Source organism: Dendropsophus ebraccatus, chromosome 10, assembly GCF_027789765.1.
Source record: "Dendropsophus ebraccatus isolate aDenEbr1 chromosome 10, aDenEbr1.pat, whole genome shotgun sequence".
In the NCBI taxonomy this organism is placed as follows: domain Eukaryota; kingdom Metazoa; phylum Chordata; class Amphibia; order Anura; family Hylidae; genus Dendropsophus; species Dendropsophus ebraccatus.
The window spans coordinates 78,994,546-79,017,578 of record NC_091463.1 but is presented as its reverse complement, the minus strand read 5'-3'; the positions used below and the strand labels follow the sequence as shown (position 1 = coordinate 79,017,578).

Here is a 23,033-nt window from a genome sequence, read left to right as displayed (position 1 = left end):
GAACTCTCCAAACTACAACGCCCCAAATGCTTTGCGACGTGACGTCACCCCAAGCCCGCCCTCCGCCGCCAATCACCCGCCTCCTCTCGCTAAGCCACGCCCCGCATCGCCCGCCTATTGGTTCCATTCCACCCCCCTGCACACAAGAGCAAACCAATCGCGGGCGCCGCCTCGTCCCCTCGCGCCCACTGTTCCGGAAATAGCCGAAGCTGTCGTCACCTTCGGTTCGCTTTTTGTGATGTCACCGCGAGAGGCGCCTCCTCCCAGTCCTGCGCGGTCGCCATCTTGAGTCTGTATTCTTCTCACTGCGCCACGATACACGGAATCACCACCATCTCCCTGGGACTAGCACCCCAATACCCCCATCTGCCCCCCTCCCCCATATCAGCTCCCCCGAGGCCAGAGTCTATAGAGGGGCCCTCAGTAGCCCCCCCTGCCACCCCCCTCCTCAGCCCACCTGGTCGCCGTGTTACAGTGCAAACCACACGTGGACTCATGTGATGTAGCCAAGTGACATTAAGTCGTGCCCAGACACTTATGGTGTTGTAATGGCCGTGGAGGGCACCAGTGTCCATGAATCCTCCTCCCCAACATCAAACCATGAAAGTGAACACAACCTCCTCTTCCTCCCCGCCGAAAGGTCGAGTAACAAGAGAGTCTGTGTGTGTAGAGTAACCCTTGTGTCCACAGGTCTGGAGTGGGGCTGGGGTGGGCTGAGGGGGGTAATCTGTGCCATTCTACTGTCATGTCTCCTCTCCCTGACCTATAGAATCTATAGCTGATGGCTCTTCTTCTTCTATGTCCCTAAATGTCAGTGTATATTGCAGAGCAGGGAGAGGAGACCCCCCCTCCCCCCTCCTGGGAGACCCCCCTCACCCCACCCCATAAGGGATCAATGTAATATTGTAACTTATTGTATCCTGTAATGATGTCAATGATGTTTTTGTTAATGTGAATAATCGCAATGATGTAATGGGGGGCGCCATTGGATTATCAGAGACCCCTTCCTCATTGCTGGTCATAGGAGTGTGCGTTGATGGCGATCGCCCGATCCGAGCTGCTAAAACTCATCTGTGTGGCTGCTGAATGATAGCACCCCCCCCCCTCCCCTGAATATCTGGCTGTGTCAGTCCATGATGGGAGTTGTAGCTTTCAAACTGTGCAGCAGATGTAGTTTGCAACATGTAAGGTCCGTCAGGGCACGATGGGAGCTGTGGTTGCAGTAGTTTTGGGGACGATGAGAATTGTAGTTTTACCGTCACTAAAGAGCCCTCTTAAGGGTCTATTTACACAGATTATCTGCCAAAGATTTGAAGCCAAAGCCAGAAACAGACTATAAACAGAGATCAGGTAATAAAGGAAAGCCTGAGATTTCTCCTCTTTTTAAATCCCTTCCTGGCTTTGGCTTCAAATCTTTGGCAGATAATCTTTCTGTGTAAGGGTACTTTGTTGTTGCCGCCAAATGATATCATCAGGCACCTTACGTCTATCCAGCAGCTGCAAAACAACAACTATTATGTCCCTGATGGCCACAAGTTGGGGAACACTGCTCAGTGCTGTCATTTAACAACAGCAGCAAAGAACCCCTTTAAGGCTTTTCAGCAGCTGAAACTACAACCCCTATCGTGCCCTGACCGCATTCGGCGGGATAGCCACAGGTTGGTGAACACTGTCCAGTTCTATAATTTAGCAACAGCGAAACCCCCAGAAGGAGGGCTCCAGTGGTGGCAAAACTGCAACTGCTGTGATGCATGATGGGAGTTGTGCTTATGCAGCCGCTGGCCCCCCTTAGGTTGGGGAATGCTGCCATTGGATATGTCTGTTCCTGTATAGGGGGCCCCAAGCAAGGGAAGAGAAGCCCTCTAAAAGTTATTTACTGTAATGTGACCAAGTTTCATTTAAAACTGTGTAATGAAGTTAAATGGATCTGTCTGTCCTGACACAATGGGGGTTATAGTTGCTGGAGAATGCTGCCATAGGATATTGTGTCTGTAAAGGGGGGAAGAACCACTTTAAATGTTATTAACCGTAATGTGACTGTCATTTACCATAAGTGTCGTTGCAGATATGGGCAGATCTTTGTAGGCGATGTGATTGCAAATTTGCTTTTCCCCCATTGATGTCTATGGGTGTTCTCATTGCTTGGCTCTATATCCCTGGTGTATACATTGCAGTGACAGCTGCAGGATCTGTATGGTGGCATGCTGTCCTATCCCCAGCTTTATATAATGAAGCGATCTGCCGGCCTTGTGCTGGGAGTGACGGGGGTCTGAGTGTGGCCGCAGCTGCCTCCTCCGAGATAGTTTACACCCCCCACATGGCACACTAAGCCCCCTATATGGCCACGTGTACTCACCCTGTATATAATATGGCCAGGGCAGTCTTCACTAAACTAGCCTGCAATCAATAGATATTCCTAAAGGCTGTAACCCACTGCAATGATGGTGACGTTCTGTATGGCAGCGTACCCAGGGTCATCCATCAGTGGTACTAATCCTGGAAGCATGGCTGTACTGCTAGAAGTCACCCATGTGGCTTTGATCTTCATCTATTACAGTGCATTGCCACATCACCAGTGTATATGTATCTGGTCAGTGTTAAAATGTTGTTTGTTTCCTAGTTATATCAGTTCCTGGTAAACCTGAATGAGAGTAAATGGCTGCATAAAATATCAGGGCCAGACTAGAATTGATAGGGGCCCCAAAGCAAGATGAGATGGGCCCCACCGCCTGATGGCGAGAAACCGTCACATCACTATGAATTACAGCGTCATATATCAGAATTGTGCTAAATAGCAGAATGTTTTTATTCATGACAGTATTCTTAGGGCCCTAATACACGGGACGATTATCGTGTGGAAAATCGTTATATCGTTCAAATTTATTCGGTAATTGTCATGTGTAATTACAGGCAACGATCGAAAAATTGCTTGTGTGTCGTTGATCTTTTAATCATTGTTAATTGTTTGCTAATAGTTCCGCATAATTTCACATTAGTTCCTTCATTTGCTGGGATCAGATGGAGTAAACGATTATAGTAACGATTGTAACTAACGACTATCGTTCTGTGTAATGTGGTGAACGATTTCAGGTTAACGATAAACAATCTTGTTTGCGATCGTTTTATAGTTGTTAAAAATCGCTTTGTGTACTAGGACCCTAATGGTCCCTTTACACAGACCCATAATTTGCGCAATCGAACAAATAACAATGTGTTTTTTAATAGCGACCAGCGTTTAGATGGATTGATAAATCGTTTGAAAAATTTGTTATTATGATCGTTTTAAGATCGCTTAAGCCTATCTCACATAGGGTGAATCGTTGAAAGACTGTTTAGACTAAGCGATTTGCGAACATGTTGAAAGATGTCGATGAACAATTTATCGCTTGTCTCTTGATCGTATGCTGTGTTTACACTAGCCGATTATCGCTCAGATGCTATCGTTATCGCGAAAATTTGAACGATAAACGCTCAGTGTAAAGGGACCCTTACTCCGGAGTGGCCCTAAAGCATCTCTGACAGCTGTGGTTATGGCCATGGTCAGGGTCCGATACAGAATCAGGGCCTTATGTTTAGAGCTGATTTGTTTGCTTCTTTGTTCTGGTTAGTTTCAGCTTGGTGATAGGGTCGTGTTGGTGGCTGATAGTCGCATTTACCCCCGGGGGCTCTGGAGCATGGACGTGATGTAACACAGTGCAATACCAAAGGCCTGGTGTAATGTAACAGGAGGTGCTTGTCATTGGTGGCAGCGAGGCCGCAGTAGGAAGGAGGCTGAATAAAAAGGAGGTTGTCATGTTTATAGAGAACAGTAAGCTCAATTAAAGGGGCCTTGCTCTGTGTTACTGAATGGATACACAGCTGTAGACTTGGATATCACTTTGATAGATATTCCAGGGGGAATTATGAGCCAGGTTTTTGGCTGCTTGGCTTTTGTGATTCTCACGGATCAGATATCATGCTAGCCATAGTAAGATATTGGTGGTGAATCCCTAATGTGATCTACTGAAGTCTGTGTATGACGTCCTAAAGCGGAAAAGGCCTTTCCTGTTGGATAGCCAGAGGTTGGACATCTTATTTGTATTTCCAACTGCACAGCATTGAGTGACTGTAAGGGAAAGTTGTAAAGGTCTGATGTCTGGGCCTGGTGACAATTTACCTTGGCACTAGAGATGAGCAAACCGGGTTCGGGTTCGAGTCCATCTGAACCCGAACGTTCGGTGTTTGATTAGCAGGGCTGCTGAACTTGGATAAAGCTCTAAGGTTGTCTGGAAAACATGGATACAGCCAATGACTATATCTATGATTTCCACATAGCCTTAGGGCTTTATCCAACTTCAGCAGCCACCGCTAATCAAATGCCGAAAGTTCGGGTTTGGATCGACTCGAGCATGCTCCAGGTTCGCTCATCTCTAGTTGGCACCTTCTATCATTGCAGCTAAAACTAGATGCCATGTGCCCTGTCCTATACTCAGCCATGTCATTGTAGTCTCTCTAAAGGAATAAACAGCTCCTGCAGCTCGGGAATAACTTACCTTAAAGGGGTTCTCCAGTGCTACAAAAACATGGCCACTTTTCCCCCCCCTACTGTTGTCTTCAGTTCAGGTGTGGTTTGCAATTAAGCTCCATTTACTTCAATGGAACAGTTTCAAACCCCACCTAAACTGGAGACAAGAGAGGGGGAAAAGTGGCCATGTTTTTGTAGCGCTGGATAACCCCTTTAAGGGTCTGTTCACACGTACAGACTCGCTGCATAAACAGAACAGACTCGCACAGAACTCGCATGAAAGTAGCTGCGTTTTTTGTGGTGTTAAACTCGCCTGTGAAAATGAAAACTCGCATGTAAAAATCGCACTAAACGCATCGAGAATACACATACATTGACTTGATAGCAATCAGTATCGCTGTGGATTTATGTGCGAGAAACTCACAGCGATAAATACGCAGCGAGTCTGTACGTGCGAACAGACCCTGAAGAGGATGTACCATCAGGTACGTCCTCTTTTATCTGACCCAGGGATAGAACGGCGCCGTCACGGTGCCGCGGTCTCTTTTTTGAACCACGGCCTGGTTCCCCTGTATGGCACTCTTCTATCAACGGGTCCCGGGCTGGAGCTGAAGCACAGGAGTCCTGCCCCCAGTGGGAGGATTCGGCCGGGCGGGCCGGCCCTTCTTCTGTGCTTCAGCTCCAGCCCGGGACCCGTGGATAGAACAGCGCCGTACAGGGGCACCTCTGCAGGGGCAAGCAGGTGTAGGACTTCCTGAAGGCTTGGAGGCCAGGATGATAGGACTATATTAGAGGGCCTGTGATAAGGTCAGGCTCACACAGGGCAGTTTAGTGCAGTTTATCTTTTCATGCTGGCACTGCATGTTGTAGTTTTTCAACAGTTGGATAGCCACTTGTTGGCAAAAATGTCTTAGGGTAGCTTCACACATACCGTATCGCTGCGTTTTTATCGCTGCGTTTTTGGTGCGATTTTTACATGCGAGTTTTGATTTTCACATGAAAATCATGTGAAAATCAAAACGCGCATGTAAAAAACGCAGCGATAAAAACGCAGCGATACGGTACGTGTGAAGGCACCCTTAAAGGGGTTGTCTGGCGCACTCACATTTTTAACATGTTGCTGCCATAAAAGAAAACATAACATACGGTGCTGCTGCGGTGTCCCCCAATGTCTGTAGGCACCATTACCAAGACGAGCCTCTCTCGGGAGTGACAGCCTGCTCAGCCAATCACTGACTGAAACCAGACTGTGCTATGGCCAGTGATTGGCTGAGCGAGCTGTCACTCCCGAGACAAGCTCGTCTTGGAAGTAATGGTGGACACCAGGGGAGCGCGGACAGGTAAGCATTTTTCTCATATGGCAGCAAGATGTTAAAAAGGAGGAACAAAATTTTGAGGGAGAACCATAGCTCAGTCATGGCTGTGTGTTTTCCACATCGAAGTCTATTTTTCATGCAAAAAAGGCAGAATATTTCCACAATTTATTCTGCCATTTGGTCCTTATTTGCAATTTTTTATATATACATACAATTTTTTTTAATATATATTTTTATTTTTATATATACGTAGCTACTGTAAATGCTTACTGCAGAAACTTAAAGGAGTTATCCAGCGCTACAAAAACATGGCCACTTTCCCCCTACTGTTGTCTCCAGTTTGGGTGGGGTTTTGAAACTCAGTTCCATTGAAGTAAATGGAGCTTAATTGCAAACTGCACCTGAACTGGAGACAACAGTAGGGGGAAAAGTGTCCATGTTTTTGTAGCGCTGGATATTCCCTTTAATGTGAGCCCATAGGCCCCTATTGAGGAGCATCCAGACCCACTAGAATCCATTGGGGGACTGCTTGTGGTGTGGCTCCTGGTCGGGGTCTTTTCTTGTTGGGCTCGGTTTGCGGTGATAGTTGTTCCCATCATCCTCTCTGGTCTTGTTTACACTATAGGCTCTTCAGTTGTTTCCATTGTTCTATAAATATTGACAGGTCGTACCGTAAATATAGAACAATGCATTATTTACCAACCACTCATCGTCGCCCATAACAACCAGCCAGGACTCTGCAACAAACTGGTGCGCAGTGATTGGTTGTTACGGACAACAGTGACCATTACAGTCTTCTCTCCTGTGAGGGTTTAGCTAGATCTTATAGGATCTTATAATGTCCTGTCACCGCATTATAGGTCAAGGGGTCAGAAAACAATAAAAAAAACGCAGAAGTAAGATTGGATGGTTGTGAAGTGATCAGGGAGCTGTCCTTCCTCCGTCGTCGGAGCCCAGAAGGGGTTAATCTTGTTCTTGCTGACTTGTGTGTTTGTAAAATGGCAGCCTGTGGGGGGATGGGCGGCTCATGAGACTGCCACCTCCCAGGCTTCCTGGCTCTTTAGCATGAGGTTAGTTTTGCATAGCAGTGTCCTCCTCATATGACAAGCCTCTTCCTCCACCCACCCAGCCCTCCATTTTCCTGCCTAGTACTTGCAGATGTGAAGCCTCGCCCATGGCAGCTAACCTCTGAACCAGCTTCTCCTTTCTTCTCTAATCCCTCCCTCCTCCGAGCTGCAGCATTTTTTTTTTTTTTTCACATTTTTTTTCCCTTCCAGTATAAGAACCAACAAACAACACCCAAATAGCTACACCCGTGATTGCCCAATCCTGTAGCTCCTGCACTGATCACCCCACTTCTCCTCGAACCCCTCGTGGTTTTTTTTTTTTTTCTTAACCCCTTGCCCTCCTGAATCTGGTATAACTGCAGCCCCATCCCCCTTCCTTCCTCCTCTCCCTCATAACAGGAAAATCAAGAAGTTGCTAAACCCCTTATGTGTTATTACTGTGATACTGAGGATGTGAGTATGTCTCCCCAAACTGAAATGTTCTTTATTCAGCAGCAAGACGTTGTGTGAGAAGTGTTCACGTTTTCATCAATACTAAGCACCTACGCAGTGACATGTCATGTCTCTCTATTGCATGCATCATCTCTTTCCAGATTACCATCGTACCTTCAGGGGTCGCCTGACAGCCTGCATTGCCGTAACTTCAGCAAAATAAAAAAAGGAGTATTTATAAGACAAATAATGGATCTATATTTAGGACGGTCAGATCCAGCCCTCAGCTTGTTGCTGTAAATAGCCCGCTTACATTTTACTGCGGACACCTAATAGGGAAAGGGGGGGGGGTGTAGACTTTTACAGTATAACACCCTACGGTAGAGCTCGCGTTGATTTTCTGTCTTTCATGCCATTAGTTATGTGTTAATGTGGTTAGACGCTATGACTATAAGTTATCACAAGGCTGTGTGCATTAACCGCGTGTGTGCCGGAGGACGCTTGGAGTGACGAGAACACTCCCCCTTTGGAAATGTAATCGGCTTGATGAACATGGTGTTCGCCACGTTGACCAGCTGGCACGCTGAGGCTCTAACCTTATCACCCGCTCCCTTTGCACATAACCTGCCACATACGGGATTATTATATTATACTTTATACAAAACCACAGCTCCCAGCACTGCCTGCGTCTGCCAGAGGATGATGAGAGTTGTAGTTTTGTTGTTATAGTTGTGTATATGATACTTTCTAATCTTGTTGAGTATTTTTTTTTTTGCTATGTTTCCTGCTTGCAACTTTTATGTTCTGTTGACTAGACAAAAAGTGAAATTCTTCAGAGAAATATAAGACTAGTCTGCTTTGTATACAGCGCCGTCTCGGTCTGTGTATAGGAGATAACCCAGGCTGTAGTGTTAGTATTCCAGGCATGTACAGTAAGGATTACATGATGCAGCAGACTGCAAGTCAGTCCCCCCTGTGCCTATAATCTCATTTTATGTAAAAGCGCAGTCATCCTGTCAGCCCATCGGGACGTCCCTCTCTGAAGGATTGCTTATTCTGTAATGCCGCTAATTACCATTGGGTTTAATGTCTTCACACAGGACACAACAATTTGCCTGATTTTCCAGGGATTCAATAGCTTCCCTCAGCGCTTTCTGTATCACAAAAGAGACATTGAGATGAGTGGCGATATGATAGTGCCCCCTGTTCATGATTTACATACTTCTATGCAGTTTGGAGGGGGTACATTAGCAGTCCTACTGTTGACTACATATATATATATATATATATACAAACACAAAAAACTTTGAGCTCCCACTGAGCTTATCATCCAGTCCTCATGTGAATGGAAAATTTACGTAGTTCCATACAAGAAAACAGATGTTATATATATATATATATATATATATATATATATATATGCTATGTGTGTATATATATATATTGCAGTGAAATTATCGAATCCCGGGATTTGATCAAATCCTTGGAAATGATGAAATCCATGCGCTGTTCCATCATTTCCCTAGGGAATTGATCAAATGCCTGAAATGATGGAATGAATGATCAAGGAGTCACCCGGTCTCTGTTTGGCGGCGGAGGCGGATTGGGGAGCAGAGCGGCACACCTCTCCGGCAGGCATATGGCGGCGTAGCGGATGGAGCAGAGCGACATACCTCCCAGCAGGCATATGGCGGCGGGGCGGACTGGACTGGAGGCGGATGGGGAGCAGAGCCGCACACCTCCCGGCAGGCATATGGGGAAGCAGAGCATCACACTTCCCAGCAGGCATATGGCGGCGGGGTGGACTGGACCAGAGGCGGACAGGGGAGCAGAGCGGCACACCTCCCGGCAGGCATGCAGCGTTGGGGCGGACGGGGGGCAGAGCGGACAGGCTGGGGCAGCAGGAGGTATGTCGCAGGGTGGGGTTGGACGGGGAGCAGAGCGGCGTATGGCGGCAGGGCGGACAGGGAGAGGAGCGGACAGGCTGGGGGAGCAGAAGGCGTTTAGTAGGGGAAGTGAGTAGAACGGGGAGCAGAGAGGCGGCAGAGGCGGACAGGGAGCAGAGCAAACAGGCTGGGGGGAGCAGAAAGGCGATACGGTAAGCGAATTCTATGTCGGGGGGGGGGGAAATTATAGAGTTCATTCCATCATTTCCCTGAAAAAGATCAGTGATTTGATCAATTCCCTAGGGAAATGATGGAACGGCGTGGTCATTCCATCATTTCCCGGGATTTGATCAAATCCCTGATCATTTCACTGCAGTATATATGTGTATATATATATATATAATATATATAAATAATATATATTTATATATAGATATTATATTAGATTTCTTATTCTGACTGTAGTGATCCTGTCCCTGCCATCCAGTGATCACTCCCATACATAATGATCCCGCAATGATCATCATGTACAGAAGGGAGCAGGTAGACTCGGCCCAGTTACACTGGAGGATGGTCTGCTGAATCGGCCAATATCACCCTGGGTCAGAGATCAGCCAGCCAACAAGTAGATGCTGATTGGGTAACTTTGACCAGACAAAAAAGTAATTCGCTGTCACCGCACGTATCCCTGTGTATTGGTGGATGTGTGGCTGACAGCTGATGGCAGGAAGGGGCTGCATGTAGGATCCAGCCATCATTCATGCGGCGCTATCTCCCCCGGGCTCCAGCTGTAATAGTTTCTCTGTGTGAGAGACAGTCTACAAGATTGGGCTCATAGATCACACATCACATGTTATTGGAGGATTGTCAAGTTGATCATCTTTACTGATCCAAATTGTTTAATTAGTAAAGAAATGATGTTAAACATCAACCAATTGATGGCTGCATCAACTGATGATGCCGAATCACACTGAAAAAAAATTGTAACCACAGACAGGTCAGATTTGCGTAATTTATAATATGGCAAATTTTAGGGCCCTATTACAGGGGGTGGTAAGGCTAAATAAACTGGTATTGTCTTGCGTAATATGGCCAGTGGTCAGCTAGTGTGGTGATTGGGCCATTTTAACCCTTCAAAATCATATATGAAGATATGGAGACGATGGCTGATCACAGTTCACGGCACAAGAATAATCCAATGATCAAGCCGTGTAATAGGCTCTGTAAACTAGCGCCGGTCTAGTGACTTAGCCCTACATATGGCCTCCATATGTGTGTATACACTCCAGGCCATGGTGTCATGGAGGATCTCCTCCCACACCTGCATTACGGCATCTTTCTGCACCTGGACAGTCTGTAAGGTGCATGATCTAAGCGGTCCCTTATTTATTTATTTTTTTTGAGCAATGTATATTGGAGCCATAAAAGTTCCATGATAAGGGTCCAGAAAACACTTTAAAGCCATATTGGTTGTTTTCCAAAAACGGACATGAATAGGTTATCCGTATCATATCAGTGATGGTCAGCTGGCCAGATGAATCTACAAAGCTGCCTGCAGCATATCAGCCTCTTCATTGTTTGCCAGACACAGCGCCACACATCTTGTAGTGGCGGTGTTTGGTATTGTAGCTCAGTGACATTCAATAATCTACCTAGAAAACAGGTTTGCGGTGCATTATAGCTTTTTTTGCAGTATTAGGTTTGCACAGTGTATATTGAGGACTGGGATATCCTCACCAGGTGAGCTGGATGGACTGTTTGCTTGCACAGTGTATATGTTACGTGTGCTTAATGTGTTGGTATAGCTACCCTGAGTTTATATGACATAACAGGGTGCATTATGTCATAGAAGAGGGTCTCCATCTGAAAACACCTATTAGTAGCCAAAGTAAAGAGCCAGTAGAGATAACGTGCTGGAATCCATGGATAGCGTACCTCCACTGTCTTCATGCTTGGTGTATGATAGGACATGGAGAGCGGTGGGGCGGCCTGATCGATCCTAATTAAGATAGAAAGTATTAAGTAAGAAAAAATGGAGGAAATGTGTTTATTTGCTTGTCCTGGGAATGGTAACCAGAGGTGACACCTTCTTTCTTATGTTTTCTGAACTCTCTTGTTTTCTCACATTTATAGGGAGGATGGTGAGTTGGAGGAGGGTGAGCTTGAAGACGATGGAGGCGAAGAAGTTAGCCATGATACCTCAGAGCCTCCGGCTCCAAAGGAAAAGGAGGAAAAGCATGAGAAGCATCACAGTGAATCTGATGAGGAGAAGTCGCACCGCAAAATGAAAAGGAAACGCAGAAAGGAGAAAGAGAAGCGAAGATCAAAGAAGAAAAGAAAGTCCAAGCACAAGGTATGTATACATGGAAGATGATGGATGCCAAGTCTATAGAATGCGGTGTATGTGGCGCTTTACCATGTGATCATCATGAATTGACCTTGGAGTTACTTAGGTGTGATATGTTCATTTTTTCCTTCCTTTTAGCGTCATGCATCATCCAGTGAAGACTATTCTGACTATAGTGATGACTCAGACTTTAGCCCTAGTGAAAAGAGTCACCGCAAATACAGAGAATACAGCCCGTCATACCCTCCGGTGAGCTGCCATTGTTTTTTGTGATACACATCATCTAAAATCGTCAAATGAAATGTAAAAGCAAAATGTGAGCCTAGCCTATATTGCAGATGATAGGAATACACAATCAACCAATTAGTTTTTTTTTTAGCTGAAAATGCATGGATTTGTCCAGTTTTGTTAAGGATTTTTTTTTTTAATGTTAGCCACATCAGCAGTACTCGCCACATAATGCCCCACCTCCGAAAAAGAGCTACCACAACATGGATAGCAAGAGCTATGGCATGTATGATGACTATGAAAACGACCAGTATGGGGAATATGAAGATGACGAAGGGAATGATATGGGTAAAGAAGATTATGATGATTTTGCCAAGGAGCTGAACCAGTATCGCAGGGCCAAAGAAGGCAGCCATCGTGGTAGAGGTGAGCAACAGTCTGCATATCTACTAACATTGACTACTCAGCATTGCAAGTTGTGGGATACCTAACGGGCTGTGCTAGGTAACCATCATATTTCAAGCCACAAATGTTAACTAAACCGCTCTATAGTGTACATAAAATGTGTAATGTAAGCCTGAGATCTAGCTGCTATCAGTTTGTGTATAGAAATTCGGCCTGACAGCAGACATGAAGGGATGTGACTAGGGGGTCGCTAAGGCAAACCATGTGACACCCAGTAAGTATAATGCGTGGTTCCTGTTCTCACTAATGGGATCTATGTATAATACAGACTGGTCATAAGAAGTTATTTTTGTTAATTATGACACCCGACTTGCATGATCTATGTGATATTGCCTGGACAACTCCTTAAAAGGGGTATTCTGGCTAAATGTTTTTTCTTTTAGATCAACAGCTGTCAGAAAGTTATACAGGTTTGTAATTGACTTCTGTATGTCCTGCAGGAAGTGGTTTAATCTTTCCAGTCTGACACAACGCTCTCTGCTGCCACCTCTGTCCACATCAGGAACTGTCCAGAGCAGTAGGAAATCCCCATAGAAAACCTCTCCTGCTTTGGATATTTCTTATCAAGGACAGAGGTGGCAGCAGAGAGCACCGTGTCAGACTGGACTTCTTGCAGGACATACAGCAGCTGATAAGTACTGGAAGACGTGAGATTTTTAAATAGAAGTCAATTAACAAATCTTTATAACGTTCTGATACCAGTTAATCCCAAATTTTTTTGGGGATTGAGTACCCCTTGAAGTTTATTCCCATTAACCCAATAATGAATTGTTTTTTTCCCCCCAAGGAATGAGAGGAAGGGTAAAGTTGATACGAGGTCGGGGAAGAGGGATGATTCGTGGAAGAGGAGGCTATAGAGGAAGAGGAGGTCGAGGGAGAGGCTACCCAGGAGAGGAACACCAAGATGATGAGGAGATGTATGATGAAGAGATGGAGGTGAGTGGTACAGATCATCCTCATCTGGTATGTTTGTCTATATAAAGAAGTAGCGATTGTATCTGGCAGAGGAAAAGTCAACCCATCAGGATCTCCTTGTGACTTACAAATGGTTCAGGCTGATGTTTAATATGTTTTTACGCTTGCTATTAAAAGCCTCCGCATTATCCATTAGAGCAGGCATGTCAAACTGATTTTTAGTTAAGTTGCTGTTTGTTTATCTATTTATTTTCAGTATGGTGATGAGGAGATGATGGGCGATGAAGACTATGATGACTACTCAAAAGAGCTGAACCAATATCGCAAGTCCAAGGAAGGCAGAGGTAGAGGTGAGTCTTCACTTTTTGTATAGTAGACTTAACAGGAAAAATAGTTCTGCAGTTTCCTGGTCACATTGGTATTTCCCTCTTTCAGGCTTTTTTAGGCCGCGAGGTTGGGGACTACGCGGGCGAGGATATAAAGGATATAGAGGGAGAGGTAGAGGAAAAGGAAATGATGAAGATGACTACTATGAGGAAGACGGAGTAAGCTGAATACTTTTTTGTTTCGCCAAATGCACAAAATGTGACGACATTCCTGGGCACTGTATAAATTTGAAGGCATTAAAGTCAGCTGAGCACCTTGCCTTTTTGTTAAGGCCCCATTATGGCCGATCGCCATGTAATAAAAGGCAACGATTAGCCGACATACACAATGTCGGCTGATCATTGACATTTATTGAAAGATGAACCATCCAAATAGCAACGATCTGCTGCTGTCACACTGGGTATTAGGAGCGGGGACAGCAGGCTGCTGGTATCTTCTATGGGCTGCCGAGACGCTTTAAAGATTGCCTTCGTTCCGAGGGTACTATTACTCGGAACGAGAATCGTCTGAATCGGCCCTATCTGGCCGATCATCAATCCATGTAATAAACACAACGATCAGCCGGTGACAACAATCATCGGCTGATTGTTGATATAGGTTTGGACCTATAATTGTCGGGCACCGACCGTGCATCGCTACGTGTAACAACGATGTGAGGCTGGCGGCTGCCGATATGCAAAGTATATACATTACCCATCCATGCACTAGGGCTCCTCTTGCGGTCTGCTTCGTCCTGGGGAGAAGCAGACCGGAAGAGGAGCCCTGGAGCATGGATAGGTAATGTAATACAGTTTAAGCAAGGGATGCAAGGACATCGGTAACTATGTCCATGTAGCCCTTGTTAAATGATTATTGGGCCGTGTAATAGGCCCAGTAAATAGCGCCGAACTAGCAGATCGGCGCTAGTTTAGTTATGATCGGGCCCCCTTGGCCCATGGAATAGTACCCTAAGGCTAGGCCATAAGTAGGAAATTGCCAATGAAAAAGAGTAAAGTTGATGTTGGTTGGAGTTTATCAAATATGACAGCGTGGTTAATAAAAGGGTGCAATGCCTGACATGGAAACACTATGTATAGTATAAAGTATTTCTGCTTTTATAGATATTAAGCAAGCTGAAATTATTAAATTAAGTAAATCTATAGAGTTAAGCTGCGTATAGAGGGAATTCTTCTCACAGTCCTCTTTGTTGACCAGGATGGAGGAATGTACAGAAACGACTATGATAAGTCGTACCATCGACAAGACAAGAAAGGGAAAGTCATCTGTAAATACTTTATAGAGGGCAGGTGTACCTGGGTGAGTATCTCCAGCTTATTTTTTTTTACCTTTACTGATTTCTTTCTTTTTTTTCTCTGAAAACTTTAGCTAATTGGAGTATATATATATATATGTATATAGATATAGTCTATTTTTACTTTCTTTGACTGTGTAGAAAGGGTAGGTTCATATATATGTATACTACTGATACATTACCATGTTTTCCACTTTTAGGATAGAGGCACACAGTAAAAATTGTATACATTTTCTATAGTAGGAATGTAAGTCGTCCCCTAGCACAGCAACAGCTAGTTTAGTCCGGTGAACTTCATCCATCTCTGTTAGTAGCTTGAAGCGACTCTGTACCCACAATCTGTTCCCCCCAAACCACTTGTACCATTGGATAGCTGCTTTTAACCCAATATCTGTCCTGAGGTCTGTTTGGCAAGTGATGCAGTTATTGTCCTAAAAAACAACTTTTAAACTTGCAGCCCTGTGCCAAATGGCTGTGGCCTAGAGTATCTGTGCCCTAACCTTGCACCACCCCTCCGTCCCTCCTCCTCATCCTCTTCATTGTTAGGAATGCCACTGGCAGGATTTTTCCTATTCCTCTGCAGTGAACATTGCACAGGTGCCTTAATAATCCAGCCCATGTGCCGTGTTCTCACAGGTGATGAATAGGAGAATACCTGCCTAGGGCATCCTAATGATGAAGAGGGCGGGCGGAGGGACAGAGAGGTTGTGCCAGCCTAATGCATAGTCACTCTAGGCCACGCCAGTTTGACACAGGGCTGCAAGTTTAAAAGTTGTTTTAGGACAATAACTGCATCTCCTGCCGAACGGACCCCAGGACAGATGTTGGATTAAAAGCAGTTATCTGACCGTACAAGCGGTTTGAGGTGGGCAGATTGTGGGTACAGAGTCGCTTTAACAGAGAGGAGCAAATGCTGTCCCTGTGACTGGTCAGAGAAAGGATTGTACTGCTAACAAACAGCCTAGATCTGGAACTGTCCCCTGAAATGTAGAGAATGAGTAATAGCTATACACCAAGGAGTAGACCCTCGGAGCCTAATAACAGCAGTGCAGGCACCGTGCACAGTGCAGCACTATGCACAGTGAACGTAACAAAACCATATAAAGTCCACTTTAAATGACAGCTACTAAACTTGTTCCCCCCCAACAACATGTGTGTTTTCTTCAGCCTACAAAGTACATGGTTCATTATTATTCTAATTAGAAATACAGATTTTCATTTTAAAACTAAGAGCGTCTCTACTTTTGTTTGCTGACTGCAATAATTCCATCTTCCTACAGGGGGAGCATTGTAATTTCAGCCATGATGTGGAAGTACCAAGACGTCGTGGACTTTGCAAGTTTTACATGACGGGTTACTGTGCCCGAGCAGACAGCTGTCCCTACATGCACGATATCCTTTCTATTGTATATATTTATAGTAGTTGTTGTCAGATCTGGGCAGGGGGGAGAGATGTATGTTTGTATATATACCATATTTTTTTATTCCTATTCCACTGTGATCTGATTGGTTTCAGACCATCAGATGAAATGTGGGTAGAGATAAGTGAACTTCAAGTTTACATCCCGCTTTGGCAGCTCCTCCAAACCTGAACCCTCAGCATTTAACTCCCCGCGTCTGGAAAACTTGGTTGTCGCCCTAGGGCTGCCAGGAAAACATGGATATAACCTATGGCTGTATTCATGGTTTCATGGACACCCAAGGGCAGCAACCAACTTTTCCATAAACAAGGAGTTAAATTCTGAATGTTTGGGTTCGTAGAGGTTTCCGAAGCAGGACGTAAACTTGACATTTGCTCATCTCTGTATGCGGAACATCTCATTTACCATTCCTATGGGCTTTTTTAAGCCATTGTCCATAGTTGTAGTTGGATATGGAGATTCTTACCATTTGTTCTCCTTAACATTTCGCACATGACTTCCCTTGTAAGCTCTATCACACGACAGGCAATTGTGTTAATGGCGATGAGTGCATGTTCTCTCATGATCCGCTGACAGATGAAACACAGGAGTTGCTTGATAAGGTGAGATGAAGTAGTAATGGGAAAATAATTGTTGTACCACCTTCTGTGTATAGGGGTATACAGGTATATGATACAAGGTAAAAACACTCAATACAGTAATTAAATAAATCTTTGCAGTAATTTTCCACACAGCCACTCACTACTTACTCTCCCAAAATGTGATTATAACTTGTTGCCTCTGGTTAAGAGCTGTAGTTGAGCACTAGGGGTACTATGCAGCAATAGGGGTAGTAGCTGACATGCTGACCGTATTTTGTGTTTCATCAGATACTGGCTGAAGATGCAGAAGCTGGTGCAGAGGATGAGAAGGATGTGGAGGAGCTGAAGAAGCAGGGAATAAACCCTTTACCTAAACCACCCCCTGGAGTTGGACTCCTTCCTACACCTTCTGGTCCAGCAGGATCCTCTGGGCCTTGTGAGCCACTGTCCCCAACATCTGTTACACCTAATGCACCCATGTCATCCTCTGGCGGTTCTAACTGTGCCCCCCTTCCTGGTGGCCCTATACCAGGTGGGCCAATTTCTGGAGGGCCAGTTTCGGATATCCAGATGCCTGGAAGTCCTTTGTCTGGGAGCAGTATGCAGGGAGCGTGTGGGCCGATGCCTGAAGACCCAATGCTGGAAGATCAAGTACTGGGTGGTCCTATGCCTAGTGGTGGACCGATGCTTGGTGATCCTATGCCTGGCATGCCAGTTCATGGAGATCCTATGCTAGGAGGCCCAATGCACCCAATGCATATTGGGCCTGGTGAACCCTTATCACCAGAAGAACCAATGCCCCCATATCCAGGAGGCCCCATGCATCCATACCAGGGGGGTCCCATACCACCAATGCCAGTTGGACCAGGAGGTCCAGTCATGCCCCCATTGCCAGACGGACCTGGGGGAGTAATGCTTGGAAGCCCAGGATCTGGAGGCCCACCATTGGATTTAATGCCAGATAGTCCAGGGTCCGATTCCCAGATGTGCCAAAGAAAAATACCTTCATTGTTTGAAATAGTGGTTCGTCCCACTGCTCACTTGGCTCACAAGCTAGGTGTTAGGTAAGTTCTGGTGAATAGATGGTCAGTTCTGTTATACTTATTTTTTATACAGTGTTTTCATATATCATTTTTATTTTATAGACCACCTGTCCCACCAGGCGGGCCTCCGGGGCCACCTCCAGGGCCACCTCCAGGGCCAAGATTTCCAGGGCCAATTGGTCCTCAAGGCCCCATGCATCTTGAAATGGGTATGGAGGAGGGTCCCCCTATGATACCTTATGGACCCGAAGAGGGCTCTGAAATGATAGCTGAGGGTCCTCCTCCCCCAGACTTCTATGGTGAATATTATCAAGACCCCAATATGGAGATTGGCCCTAATATGATGGGCGACACAGGTATGTGAACCTTTTAGGTGGTGGTGAAATGACACTGACTGTGTTACAGTTCTGGAGGATAATGTATAGTCTCTCATGCTGATCATACAGGCACTTAAGAGCATATCTTTGGGAAATTGGTAGAATGTAGTGACTAGTTGAGGAGGTGAATAGGCCCACCACAGTAAGTGTCACTTGTCAGCATAGTTTTTTACTTATATGTTAGCGTTAAAACCTGAAAGCAATGTGAACCAATCCTTAGATATGCCCTGTTTACCATTAGTAGGCTAATGTACTCAGGTAAATGACAACACATTGTGGCAGTGTCCTGTGCTGTTTAGTGAGTTAGGCGTAGAGTATATAGGACATGTACTGTGCTCTTGTTTCCTATTGTTTGAATTTGGCTGCGAGATAATCTCAAGGACACATTCACAGTGAAATTGCTTCCTTGAGGATATAACCAGTAAGAAATGTTACATATTTTCAGTAATATCATTTCTATTCTTTGTTAGGTGTCTTTGAGGAATTTGGTGGGATACAGGAAGACCCCCGACAGTACCACGAACAACCTCCAGAACAAGGGTCAGAGAGTAGTGAAGCATCATCCACTTTTAAGACAAGTATCCCTGACTTTTTGCCTTCTGCCCAGCGTGCTTTGTTCCTGCGGATCCAACAGAAGCAGCAAGAAGAAGAACGAGCAAAAAGGTTGACTGGAAGCTCCCTGCAAGAAAAGGACAATGAAGAAGGTGACAAAACATTCCACATTCTTGATTACATTAGAATTCCCCAGTCTCCACCAACATCATCTGTTGTTGGAGTCTTAGGAGACCCCCATACACTTTATACCAATGTGGTGGGTTAGGTCAACATAAGTATAACATGTATGAGGACCTTTTAGTGTCAAAGGATCTCACTGCTGCAGTGATTGATAAATGTCGAGTGTTTCAGGTCCATGCCATTTTCATAAATTAGCATATTGGGCATCCAAAGAAACAATTTCAGACTGCAGGGGGTCATGGGAGCCTGAAGGTAAAACCAGAGGGGGTTCCACAAAACATAAAGCTAAAGCTTTGGCTCTCCAGGCATGATGGGAATTGTAGTTGTGCAACAGCTGGAGGGCCTGAGTTTGACACCCCTGAAGAGACAGAGAAATTTAAATGGATTTAGCAAACAGTGAGATCAGTTCCATTACATAAGTAAACAAGGGCACCTGCTGGAGATTTGGGGTACTGCAGCCTAGTGCGCTTTGGGATTGTGGAAAATCTCTCTTTACTGCAACTAGAAAACCTGCAAATATAGATGGGGTGATATGAGGAATACATATCAGTATATAAACACACTGCTTGACAGATAAAGGATTTCTCTTAAAGTTCAGCACTCATTTGCACATGTTTTCTGGATGGCTGTATTGATCATTGGGGGTCTGAAAAACCACACCCGCACCCGATCAGAACTATTGACATGCCAAATAAAAAAAAATAAATTATGGTGATGGGGACTCTTCAGTTATAAATGGATTAGGATGTCATGTTGCACCTTTTCATTTTATTTGCTGTTCTGTTGCTCGCCAGCACCACTCACTATTCCTAATCATCTTCCAGGTGATACTGGTAACTGGTACTCCAGCGATGAGGAAGAAGGCGGCAGCAGTGTGACCTCAATACTTAAGACATTGCGGCAACAGTCTTCTAACCGCTCGACTCAGCAGCCTCCTGCAAGAGAAGCAGGCTCTGGAGGTCCTATTGATCCCCGTCTGCAGAAAAGTCAGGCAAGCAGTCGTCCCACAGACCCACGGTTGTCTCGTGATCCTCGGCTTTCACGAAATACAGACTCCACCCCAGCTGAGGCAGGACCCACTGACCCAAGGATGGCCAGACATCCACCCCAGTCCAAACAGGACTCTCCAATCGGTAAAGTGGCCTTAGAAGAAGACGAAACCGAGAGATTTCTGCGTGAAAAAACTGTTAATATACCTTTAGACCCTCTCCCTGGGCAGACATTGAGAGACCCCCGCTCCCAGTTGCAGCAATTCAGCCACATCAAAAAAGACATAAGTTTGAGCAAACCAAGTTTTGCCAGGACTGTTTTGTGGAGTTCTGAAGACCTCATCCCGCTGCCCATTCCCAAGCAAGAGTTCATTCCTGTGCCGGCTGCACTACAGGCTGTGCCAGTTCTTGATCCTCGACTTAACCGTCCAGCCACTCATGACCCACGTCAGCGGGCACCTGCCCCTGAGGCACCAGCCCCTAATTCTAGCCTCCCTGATTTTGAACTCTTATCAAGGATTTTGAAGACTGTCAATGCTGCTGCTGTGACCCCTAGTCCTGCACCAGCACCTGTTGAGAAACCCAGTGACCCCCGAACTCGTAAACCACCTGCTGACCCGAGGCTGCAAAAATCGACAGAGCCTCCTCCGAGACCACCTGAGCCAAGCCAGCCCCTTCCAGTTATACCTCCTACTGAAAGCACACCGACAATTGCCCCCTATGATCCCCGTCTGCTCACTGCAGGTGGTTCGGGCAAGCCTAGTGGTCAAAGTAATGTTCTGAGCAACATTAGCTTGTATGACCCCAGGGCAGGAAGTAAGACCACAACCGAGGCTGCCCCTAGTGAAACGGCATCTAAGGGACCAGAGAACAAAACTGCCAGTAAATCAAAGGAGCCACTGTTTGTGCGGAAATCCGCTCTGGACCAGCCAGAAGCTGACAAACCGAACTCAGAGCCTGCCACGGACCGATACAACAGCTACAACAGGCCACGTCCTAAGACCCAAACCGCTTCTGAGACCGGCCAGCCCGCTGTCCACAACCTCCCTGTACCGCCTGTCTACGGCTTAGTCAAACAGGCCACCAAGTCCGGCAGCGGCAGCCCCTTTGCAGGCAATAGCCCAACGCAGGAAAGCGAGCAGGATGCTGGTTCTTTGAAAGATGTTTTTAAAGGGTTTGACCCCACAGCATCTCCATTTTGCCAGTAGTGTCTCTAGCAGTCTGACCCACTAACATCGTTTCTCTCTACTTTTTTTTATATCCTTCCACACTGCTTATGTTAATCCTTCTGTATATAAACTGAAAATGTAAAGTCCCGACCACCTGTTTTTAATGGTAAATCAGTGTCTTGTGTAGTGACTGATGCTTTCTTTTTGTACATTATTTTAAAGTTCCTTCTAACAATATACATCTAAAGCTATGTATATATTACAAAGAACAAAGCAGCTTAAAGAGGACCTGGTGGCTCTCCTCTCTTTAGTAAGTACAGTAAGTACGTGTATTTCTCATGGAAGATATTTGGAGCACCATTTCTTACAAATCTGCATTGTGTCGTCCCTCTGTTATTCCTCCTGAAAATATATGAATAAACTGATAAGTGGGGGTTGCCGTTCCCTGTGTCAGTAGGGTGTATACCTATACTATCTTGAGGATGTCGGTCTATGTTAGGGACATACCTTATGACACGGGGTACAACTTGTTAGTTTCTTCCTAAAATTCCAGGAGGAGTGACAGAGGAACGACGTGAGTTAGAGATGTTGTGCTCTATTGTTTTACGGGCGATTCAAGTATTAAACGGTCATGTTGGGAGAGCCCACCGGTCCCCTTTAAGAGGTAGAATCCCAGTATGTATAGTCCTCCTCCGTTGTGCTGAGTGCACGCGGCAGCGCAAAGCACACATTGTGTGAACAGGCAGCTATGTTCCTAATTTACTGTACAGAAAGCTGGTTATTGTTCTCTCATCTAATTCTGAAACAGCTCTGCACGTCTGTCAAGCGGGGTCGGAGGTGATAGACGCACCACTGTACATATATATATATTTATATATATAAATATCACTTTTATACCACATTTATGTATGTGCTATATTCTACAAAGAGGAGCAAGTAGACAAAACCAAAAAAAGAAAAAAAAAAAAAAGTATTTATAATCCATGCCGTAAAGTTTGCCATTTGAGTATTGTAAATTGTTTATTTAAGAGTCACCCCCCAACGCCATCTTATTCTTTTCTGTTAGTTGTTTTTCCATATCACATGACCTTTTTTTTTTTTTTTTAAAGACTTAATAATCGCAAATAAATAATTGGGTTCAACATGAAGAGGTTTGACCGCCTTGTCGTCATTCTTCACGCTGAACGGGATTCGTATGTATCTCTAGCATCACTTACACAGTCATGTTGTACTCCAGCAGTTTCTTACAGCTATCTGTACAGGATCAGGGTGAAAAGCGAATCTGTCTGAATATTGCCATTCCTTTATTATGTGTATAGGCCATCATTGCAAGTACATATTTTCAAGTATTAGGGACAAAATGGTTCATGTATTAATAGATAATAAGGCATTGTCTGTGTGTAAATATCAGTGAATGACTGGTGCAGAGAATAAATGCAATTTTTCATACTGATCTCTTATTGATTGTGACTTCTTGTTGGATCTGTATTATCTACATCACTCTTAAAGGGGGGATTCCAGATGTAGCAAGCGGTTCTGCCAGGATATTTTCCATGGGTTCCTGGCTGCTGTGTCCAGAACAGATTGCTACAATAAAGGAGCTATAGCTTAGGATATAGCTTTTTACAACTGATGATCCGTATCCACAAACGACATGGCTAATCCATGGCATTATGTTGTTCTACCTGGCAGCACGAACGGCAGCACGAACAATCCCTGTATCCTTTATGCAGCCATTTAAATTAAATGCTATCCGGCTGCACATCCTTTATGTACACAGGAAGGTGTACGGCTAGAAAACATTGATTTTAACACTCAAAAGATGCTTTCTGGGCATTTTTCCACTCCTCGGCTGATCTCTGACACAATTACACAGTCCG

The 23,033-nt window shown here is 45.1% G+C and overlaps 1 protein-coding gene across 3 annotated transcripts; it reads left to right on the top strand.

The window, feature by feature from the left end:
- The first annotated feature begins 258 nt into the window (after positions 1–258).
- On the top strand, positions 259–22,606 carry ZC3H4 (zinc finger CCCH-type containing 4). 3 transcript variants are annotated; one of them, XM_069943525.1, is made up of 14 exons: positions 259–640; positions 11,339–11,558; positions 11,691–11,801; positions 11,987–12,206; positions 13,033–13,181; positions 13,417–13,510; positions 13,596–13,705; positions 14,742–14,843; positions 16,119–16,232; positions 16,754–16,861; positions 17,129–17,904; positions 17,986–18,239; positions 18,731–18,964; positions 19,820–22,606. In XM_069943525.1, the coding sequence occupies exons 1-14, from the start codon at positions 549–551 to the stop codon at positions 21,190–21,192; spliced, it is 3,957 nt and encodes a 1,318-aa protein (XP_069799626.1). In that variant the 5' UTR covers positions 259–548; the 3' UTR covers positions 21,193–22,606. The 3 variants fall into 3 exon arrangements, with proteins under 3 accessions (XP_069799626.1, XP_069799627.1, XP_069799628.1); XM_069943526.1 differs by having other exon boundaries at positions 259–662; XM_069943527.1 differs by lacking the exon at positions 259–640 and adding an exon at positions 7,208–7,340.
- Positions 22,607–23,033: the final 427 nt, after the last annotated feature.

What these genes read in the sequence shown, in the direction of transcription:
- ZC3H4 (XM_069943525.1), top strand. Translation starts at nt 549, where the DNA reads ATGGCCGTGGAGGGCACCAGTGTCCATGAATCCTCCTCCCCAACATCA. An exon ending in TGTATGATGAAGAGATGGAG is followed by an intron (nt 13,182 to 13,416) that starts GTGAGTGGTACA and finishes ATTTATTTTCAG; the next exon opens with TATGGTGATGAGGAGATGAT. An exon ending in TAGAGGGCAGGTGTACCTGG is followed by an intron (nt 14,844 to 16,118) that starts GTGAGTATCTCC and finishes ATCTTCCTACAG; the next exon opens with GGGGAGCATTGTAATTTCAG.